Source organism: Sinocyclocheilus grahami, unplaced genomic scaffold (assembly GCF_001515645.1).
Source record: "Sinocyclocheilus grahami isolate Dianchi unplaced genomic scaffold, SAMN03320097.WGS_v1.1 scaffold226.1, whole genome shotgun sequence".
NCBI classification, from domain to species: domain Eukaryota; kingdom Metazoa; phylum Chordata; class Actinopteri; order Cypriniformes; family Cyprinidae; genus Sinocyclocheilus; species Sinocyclocheilus grahami.
Genome location: NW_015505405.1, coordinates 600,846 through 610,236, shown reverse-complemented (window position 1 = coordinate 610,236; position 9,391 = coordinate 600,846). Strand labels below are relative to the sequence as shown.

The 9,391-nt window shown below is 40.4% G+C and overlaps 2 protein-coding genes across 2 annotated transcripts in view; one reads left to right on the top strand and one right to left on the bottom strand.

The window, feature by feature from the left end:
• Positions 1–9,391, top strand: part of acot18 (acyl-CoA thioesterase 18) — a 446,653-nt gene that overhangs the window by 155,781 nt on the left and 281,481 nt on the right.
• The window catches only part of LOC107597032 (FYVE, RhoGEF and PH domain-containing protein 6-like), a 55,795-nt gene that overhangs the window by 35,666 nt on the left and 10,738 nt on the right, over positions 1–9,391 (bottom strand). The window contains 1 exon segment of the mRNA XM_016287937.1: positions 5,909–6,065. Coding sequence (XP_016143423.1) covers positions 5,909–6,065 — 157 coding nt within the window.

Genomic DNA, 9,391 nt, shown 5'->3' with positions numbered 1-9,391 from the left:
TGTAAGGATAAAAGAAACTAGAATACTTTGATCTCCTGAGAGGCAAACAATGCACTGGCATCTTCAGGACACCCCACAGAGGGGTGGTGCGGGAAACGCCTCTCTCACATATGCATCTGTGCCTTTTCATCTCCTCCCTCCACTGGATTCACTCAAACTGGTCAAGAATATAATGTTCTAAATGAATGCAAATAAGATTTACAGTCATGTTTGGTTTCATTTGAATAGTTTCAGGGCAAGTGGTACAATGGTCTTAATCTTACTAAAAGATAATACAGATCCTAAGAGTTAAGAGAAACTTTGATCACCGTAGAGAGCAATCCCATGCAAATTACCTTTTGTTCCCATTTGAGGTGTAGACCACCCAGGTCTGGGACCTGGCTTAATGCAAATTCCAATTGTTTGTACAGGTCTCCATTTGGAGGATGTCTTTTCTTGGTTTCGTATTTAAAGGATTGCAGCAAAAGGATGTCCAGAATGCCCGTAGTACAGAGTATCTCCACATACTCTGTACTATGTATTTTTCTAATACATCTAATACATTTAATCTCAGGAATGCATTTTACTCTTAGATTCGTCTTTGAGAGTTTGATGTCTTGTATTGATTTGATATCGTTGAATTGGCTGTGGAGATAATTGTCATAATACATATTTACTTGACTGATAATAAATTGTTACATTTGATTTATTCTGACTCACTCTGAAGTTATTTTCTCAAGTAGATTAAGTGAAGGCTTATGTTGTCCGCAAATCTGCGTCCAGGGTTAAGTGCACATTAGATCTCAGGAAATTAGAATTCAGATACTAAAATGGAGTCAGATTGAGTTAAACCTAAATTGAATAACTCTGCGCGCTGAAAAGACCGAACACGCAAGAGACCTTCATCCGCCACTGGAGACCTTCGTTGGGCTAGGTGAGCATGATGTTTTTACTTTTAAAACCATTTCAGTAAGACTTCACTTAGGAAAAATGCAAATATATTATTTTTAGTTTATTTGCTGTAAAAGGAATGTTTTTAAATTATAAAAAAAGATAAATAGATAAAGTAGAATTAAAAGATTAGAAAGTGCTAGAGTTAGAGGGTCAAATAAAGATGGAACAGATGTGTTTTCAGTCGTTCCTTGAAGATGGCTAAGGACTAAACCGCTCGATTGAGTTGGGCAGGTCATTCCACTAGGAGGGAAAAGTTAATGTAAAAGTCAGTGAAAGTGATTTTGTGCCTCTTTGAGATGGCACAATAATACGCCGTTCACTTGCAGATCGCAAGCTTCTGGAGGGCACATGACTCTGAAGTAATGAATTCTGTAGGCAAACATTAATGCCTTGAATTTTATGCGAGCAGCTACTGGTAGCCAGTGCAAATTGATGAACAGGGGTGTGACATGCGTTCTTTTCGGCTCATTAAAGATGAATCTTGCAGCGGCATTTTGGATTAATTGTAGATGTTTGATAGAAGTGGCTGGAAGACCTGCCAAGAGAGTATTGCAATAGTTCAGCCTGGATAGAACAAGAGCTTGAATAAGGAGTTGTGTTGCATGTTCTGAAAGAAAGGGCCTGATCTTCCTAATGTTGTATAAAGCAAATCTGCAGGACCGGGCAGTTTTAGCAATGTGGGCTGAGAAATTCAGCTTATCATCAATCACAACTCCAAGGTTTCTAGCGGTTTTTGAAGGAGCTATGGTTGATGAGCCATATGATAAATTTTGATAAAGTGATGGGTTTGTTGAAACCACAAGCAGTTCTGTCTTAGCCAGGTTGAGTTGAAGGTGATGGTCCGTCATCCAACAAGAAATGTCTGTTAGACATGCTGAGATGCGAGCAGTTATCGTCGGATCATCAGGATGGGATGTGAGGTAGAGTTGAGTGTCATCAGCATAGCAGTGATATGAAAAGCCATGTTTCTGAATGACAGAACCTAGTGATGCCATGTAGACAGAGAAGAGAAGTGGTTCAAGAACTGAGCCCTGAGGCACCCCAGTAGCTAGATGTTGCGACTTGGACACCTCACCTCTCCAAGATACCTTGAAGGACCTATCTGAGAGGTAAGACTCAAACCGTGCGGTTCCTGAGATGCCATTTTCCAATAGGGTTGACAAGAGGATCTGGTGGTTCACCGTATCAAAAGCAGCAGACCGATCCAGCAAGATAAGTATTGAAGATTTGGAAGCCGCTCTTGCCAGTCTTAGGGCTTCAACAACTGAAAGCAAGGCAGTTTTGGTCGAATGTCCACTTCTGAAGCCAGATTGGATGCTGTCCAGATGGAATAGGATCAAGTGGACAAGTAGTAGGATGATTGAAAAGCATGAGTTTAGAGACTTCTGCCTCAGTGAGTGGAGAGAAGGATGAAAACGAGTGTATGTTTGCTGGTAAAATGTGTTTGACAGTTTGTGGTGTGGCAAATTGTGCACTGAGGTTTGTAATATTAATGAAGAATGTGGCAAAGTCGTCAGCTGTTAGAGTTGATGAAGGAGGGGGAGGAGGAGGACAAAGGAGGGAGGAAAATGTTTTAAAGAGCATGCGAGAGTTAGGTGAATTGTTAATTTTGTTGTGATAGTATGTCCTTTTAGCAGTGGAGACATTAGCAGAGAATGAAGAGAGGAGTGATCGATATACATTAAGGTCAGTAGGATTTTGTGATTTGCGCCATACTCTTTCTGCAGCTCTGAGCTTAGAACGATGCTCACGGAGAACATAGCCAAGGGGCAGAAGAGGTCTTACGAGCTGGCCTGGAAAACAAGGGGCAGACAGTGTCTAAACAAGATCTAAGAGTGGAGCAGAAAGTATCAGTAGCACTGTTAGCATCAAGAGATGCTAACTGTTCAGGGGAAGGAAGCAAAGATGAAACAATAGCAGACAGCCGGGAGGGTGAGAGAGAGCGTAGGTTACGTCGAAAAGTGACATGTGGAGGGGTATGTGTTGTATCAGGAACCATGTTGAGGTTAAGAGTGAGGAGGAAGTGATCCGAGGTGTGCAGTGGAGTAACCAGTACATGATCATTGGAGCAGTGTTGTGTGTAAATAAGGTCCAGTTGGTTGCCTTATTTGTGAGCAGCCATAGTTAACACTCGCTTGAGATCAAAAGAGGCAAGCAGAGTGTGGAAGTCTGCAGCCTGAGGTTTATTAAAAACGCAGTACACGTAGCAAGGTTTTTTTTATTATATAATATATAAAAAGAAAACAGATAGAATAGAAGAAGAATAGAGCAAGCTAGTGTTAGAGGCCTTTTTTTGCTTTTGTTAATTGTATAATATATAAAAAGAAAACAAATAGATAGAATACAAAAAGATTAGAGAAGCTAGTGTTTTTTTAAGAATAGAATTAGAATAGAGAGTGCTAGAGTTAGAAGGTCAAATAAAGATGGAAGAGATGTTTTTAGCCAATTCTTGAAGATGGCTAAGGACTCAAACTGTCACGAATCCTGTCCATGAACTTCCGTCTGCTTGCCACCAGAGGTCACCCTCCCATTATATTGACTCTCACACCACACAGACTGTTACACATCCCCCTGGACTACATTTCCCATGCTCCATTGCACTAATCACAAACTCACCTGAAACCAATCACACACAGCTGCTACCAACAACACACTACATAAATCAGTCTCACACCACAATTCAACGCAGAGTATTGATTAGCGTATATCACGGTTTAGCTGATAGCTACCTTACGGAGCCTGCTTTAGTTTTCCTAGCCTCTTTCTGCAGCTCTGAGCTTAGAACGATGCTCACGGAGAACATAGCCAAGGGGCAGAAGAGGTCTTACGAGCTGGCCTGGAAAACAAGGGGCAGACAGTGTCTAAACAAGATCTAAGAGTGGAGCAGAAAGTATCAGTAGCACTGTTAGCATCAAGAGATGCTAACTGTTCAGGGGAAGGAAGCAAAGATGAAACAATAGCAGACAGCCGGGAGGGTGAGAGAGAGCGTAGGTTACGTCGAAAAGTGACATGTGGAGGGGTATGTGTTGTATCAGGAACCATGTTGAGGTTAAGAGTGAGGAGGAAGTGATCCGAGGTGTGCAGTGGAGTAACCAGTACATGATCATTGGAGCAGTGTTGTGTGTAAATAAGGTCCAGTTGGTTGCCTTATTTGTGAGCAGCCATAGTTAACACTCGCTTGAGATCAAAAGAGGCAAGCAGAGTGTGGAAGTCTGCAGCCTGAGGTTTATTAAAAACGCAGTACACGTAGCAAGGTTTTTTTTATTATATAATATATAAAAAGAAAACAGATAGAATAGAAGAAGAATAGAGCAAGCTAGTGTTAGAGGCCTTTTTTTGCTTTTGTTAATTGTATAATATATAAAAAGAAAACAAATAGATAGAATACAAAAAGATTAGAGAAGCTAGTGTTTTTTTAAGAATAGAATTAGAATAGAGAGTGCTAGAGTTAGAAGGTCAAATAAAGATGGAAGAGATGTTTTTAGCCAATTCTTGAAGATGGCTAAGGACTCAAACTGTCACGAATCCTGTCCATGAACTTCCGTCTGCTTGCCACCAGAGGTCACCCTCCCATTATATTGACTCTCACACCACACAGACTGTTACACATCCCCCTGGACTACATTTCCCATGCTCCATTGCACTAATCACAAACTCACCTGAAACCAATCACACACAGCTGCTACCAACAACACACTACATAAATCAGTCTCACACCACAATTCAACGCAGAGTATTGATTAGCGTATATCACGGTTTAGCTGATAGCTACCTTACGGAGCCTGCTTTAGTTTTCCTAGCCTTATCTGAGTCTTGCCTTGTCCGTTTTCTCATGTTCTGATCATTGCCTGTGTATCTCGGATTACCCCTCTCGTCTTGCCCTGTTCAGATACCATTTACCCCTGCCTGGACCTTTGCCTTGTACCTGGATTATCCCTCTAGTCTCGCCCTGTTGGATTACGTTTGCCGTCGACTGACCCTCGCTTGTTTACCGGACTGCTCTTGCCTTGTCTTCTACATACCAGTTTGCCATTGTCTGACCCATGCCTGTTTCTGACCACGTCTTCTAAATAAAGCTTGCAAATGGATCCGCACGTCTCACGTCTCTTTCGTCCCGTAACACAAACAAAACATGTTTACACTGGAGCTTCCATTTACCTTAATTATACTTTCCAAATACCTTAATGTGAATAATAGCCTACATTAAATCTTTTCGTCATAAAATTACGGCAAATTACTCAATTTTTGAAACTTCCATTTTTAGTGAACATGACTTACAATTGAGGGATAGAAATTTCTCAGGTTTCATTAAAATATCGTCATTTGTGTTTCAAAGATGAACTAAAGTCTTTAGTTCCGAGTTTGGAATTTTCACTTTTGGACGAACAGTTTCTTGAAATTCAATGAATAATTTCTGAGTGAAAACACAATATTCAGAAGTAAATAATGTAAGATGGGACTTAATTTTAGGGATTTAATAGATATTTGTGGTTGACATTTTCCACGCCCACATGGCCTTTGTTAAATCAGCAGCTGTATTGAAGATGGAAGTTGAAAAAGGATTGTTAAGCTTTATCGACAGTGTCATGCCACTCTATATTTGGTTGTATTTTTTTTACTTTGCAACTGTTAAACCATGCTAAAATTAAACTAACTCAAAAATTAGTTATTCAACAAAGTTCGTCAACTTTGCTGAGGCCAGTATGCAATTTTGTCCCAATAATCTGATGCATAATATTCAAGTCCTATGGGTATACTTTCAAAACACTGTATGTATTTCAGTGTTTATCCCAGTGCAATGTCCTGCCTCATAAACTTCCATTGTAGGTGGATTAGTGTAAACTATTTTTTGTCTGTGTTTACTGTTTACTCTAGCTAAGAGATGAGCTGAAATGATTTCCTGTGGTAATAGAAGAAACAATCACAGATGTTGTCAGAGCTTAACTTGTGCTGAACCTTGCATACCAAAAATGACCATCCATTTGGCTGTGATGTAGTTATGTCTGTCTGCGTAAAGGTGTAGTACCTCTTTGTCTTTTGAACGGCTCATGTCTTCTTTGCTGGAGTCAGAACTGTTGCCATCTTCCTCAGAGCTCAATCCATCCTCTGACAGATCACCACTCACAGAACATCTGTCATCAAACAGAAAGTACACACGTTCAGTCCAAAGTGCAAGCAATCAAACAGGTTTTTTACTTATAGACGGTAACTGGCTCACAAATATGTGCAAAAATAATAATACATTAAAATGATACAAAAAAATAGTTAAATATTCTACATTTTAAACTTTACCCTATTTATTTATTTGTTTACATTGTATGGAAAAGAGCAGCATGAACAATCTTCTAAATTTCTGATTTTTTGCTCCACATAACAAATGATGTCATACATGTTTGGAGTGACATTTGGGGTGAGAAAAGCAAGTTTCATTTTTGGGTGAACGGTTCCTTTAGCATCCAGCACCAGATAGCACAAGCAAACTCTCACGCACACTCATGCATTCACACACTTTCTGCCCTCTTTCTGGTTCCCCTCGCTCTCATTCTTTCTCCTGCAGCAGGACAGAGCTGCTCTTGTTTACAGCTTATATAAACTCACTCTGCAAAGAGCACACACACACACACATCCATACACAAGCTCTCAAGTGCACAACCTCTCTCACACACAGATACACAGGCAGGAGTTTGGAGTTTCTGTCGTGCCTGGGCAATTAGTGTCAATGTTATTTAAAATATGAGCTATCTATTAAGGGCACTCAAATTCAGAAGCTGGAATGTGTCGGATTGAAAACAAAATTCATTCATTGAAAAGAAAAAGGGAAACAAGTGATTGGTGTGACTGTTGTCACACCAATTGCACCATCAAGTTCTGTGCTCGTAATGCATTTTGATTTGATGATCATCATAGGATAAGCCATACTGCAGGACTGTGCCTCAAAACTTGTGGCACTGGCAGAATTTGGTCAATGGTCATTAATCGGCTGTCGGCGAACGTGTCAAACTACCATTCAAAGACCATTCAAAGACTACAGATTTTGGTCTAGGATCAGAGGAATCTTTAAAGATTTGCTAAATTTGTAGAGTGTGCAAAGTCATACAGTGGGGACACTGCATAGACTTCTATTGTTTTTATATACAGTACTGAGCAAAAGTCTTGGGCCATTAATGTTGTTATTACAGCATTTTTACACAAGTGCCTAAAACTTTTCACAGTACAGTAGCTTTCTTGAAGCGTCTTGGAGATGTTGCCAAAGTTCTTCTAGGTTTAGTCTGCCTCAGTTCTTTTTGTTTCTTCATGTAATCCCAGACAGACTGGATGACGGTGAGAACTCTGTGTGGAGCACTTCATTCAAAGACTACAGATTTTGGTCTAGGATCAGAGGAATCTTTAAAGATTTGCTAAATTTGTAGAGTGTGCAAAGTCATACAGTGGGGACACTGCATAGACTTCTATTGTTTTTATATACAGTACTGAGCAAAAGTCTTGGGCCATTAATGTTGTTATTACAGCATTTTTACACAAGTGCCTAAAACTTTTCACAGTACAGTAGCTTTCTTGAAGCGTCTTGGAGATGTTGCCAAAGTTCTTCTAGGTTTAGTCTGCCTCAGTTCTTTTTGTTTCTTCATGTAATCCCAGACAGACTGGATGACGGTGAGAACAGATCTCTGTGTGGAGCACTGGCTGTTGTCAAACTACTTGTCCATACAACAATCTCACTGGATTATTACAATTAATGGCAAAAGGAATGTTTGGAAATGTAAACTGATATTTCGTAACTGACACACTACAGCAAAAGATAGAAAAGCTTAAAACCATAATTTTTCTTTTTGGTGAAAATACTTATGGCTTTTTTAAACCGTACTGTATAGCTAGTTATAAGGGGAAGTCGTGGCCTAATGGTTAGAGAGTCGGACTCGTAACCCAAAGGTTGCGGGTTTGAGTCTCGTACCGGAAGGGATTGTAGGTGGGGGGAGTGAATGTATAGTGCTCTCTTCCACCTTCAATACCACGACTGAGGTGCCCTTGAGCAAGGCACCGATCCCCCAACTGCTCCCCGGGCGCCTCAGCAAAAATGGCTGCCCACTGCTCCGGGTGTGTGTTCATGGTGTGTGTGTGCACTTAGGATGGGTTAATTCCAAGTTTGGGTTACCATACTTGGCCACACGTCACTTCACGTCACTAAGTACTATCACAAAACCCTAACCCACACATTTCTTAATGTTTTTATAAAAAAACATCCCCCGAGGTTTTGGGAGATTTTGTCAGGTTTAGCTCACTTCTGGGTACAAATTTGTCCCCAAAATATGGTTAAGTAGGTACATAGATGCACATGTTTCACTCCAAGTGCTTCAGCATGACTCCCATTAACTAATAGAGTCCAGTGGCCAAATCAACTTAAGTCCCACAGTTAAAGAGAAAGTGGTTATGTTTTCAGAATGCTACACTAGCATGCTTCCTACTGCAAACTGAAACCAAATCTGAAACAGTATGCAAAAATAAATCTCAGAGTAAGTTCAAATCTAAACATAAGATTTCGAAGATTTTTGCAGTTCAATCAAATAAGGAGTCAGGAAAGAAAGAAACAGAGATTTGCATTGTTGCATGGTGAAACAGTATTAAAGGGGTCATATGATTGTTTGGAGTGTTACAAGCTCTTGGTGCATAAAGAAGATCTGTAAAGTTGCAAAGACTAAAGTCTCAAATCCAAAGAGATATTCTTTATAAAAGTTAAGAGTCAACCACACCTACCTAAAACAGCTCGTTCTAACACACCCCCACATGTCTACCTCACTATGTGGGAAGATTTGCATAACACCGCCCAAATGTTCACGCAAAGAAAGGCGGCGTAACTTTTATTCTCGCTGTAGTATTGTTGCCGCCGCCGCCATGTCGTGAAGGCGCTGTGTGTTTCGTTGTGAAAGCGAAACTACTTTGGTTGGCCTTCCAAAAGAGGATGATATCCGCTTCGTCATGCCTAGAGCTGATCCGTGCTGGTCGCTGAGGGAATACATCAACTTAGTGCTGTGGATTGCTGGATCGGCTTTCAAGATCCAACGCATAAAAAGACAGTATAAGTCATTATAATCCATCATTATGTCCCTACTGGATGCAACAAATGCCTTGTTTATAATGGGTTTTTAATGTTTTTGTCTCGTCGCTCCGGCCGGGACAAAGCATCACAATATGGTGAGCGGCGTAACATTTCCGTCACACGCTTGAGGTATTCGGCCAATCACAACGCACTGGATAGCTGGCCAATCAGAGCACACCTCGCTTTTCAGACCGATGAGCTTCATAAAAATCGACGCGTTTCAGAAAGGAGGGGCATAGAGGAGAAACAATAATGTACAGTATGTGGAAAATAATGTGTTTTTTTAACCTTAAACCGTATAAACACATTTCATTACACCAAAAACACAAAATAATGTTCTTTTTAGCAACATCATATGACCCCTTT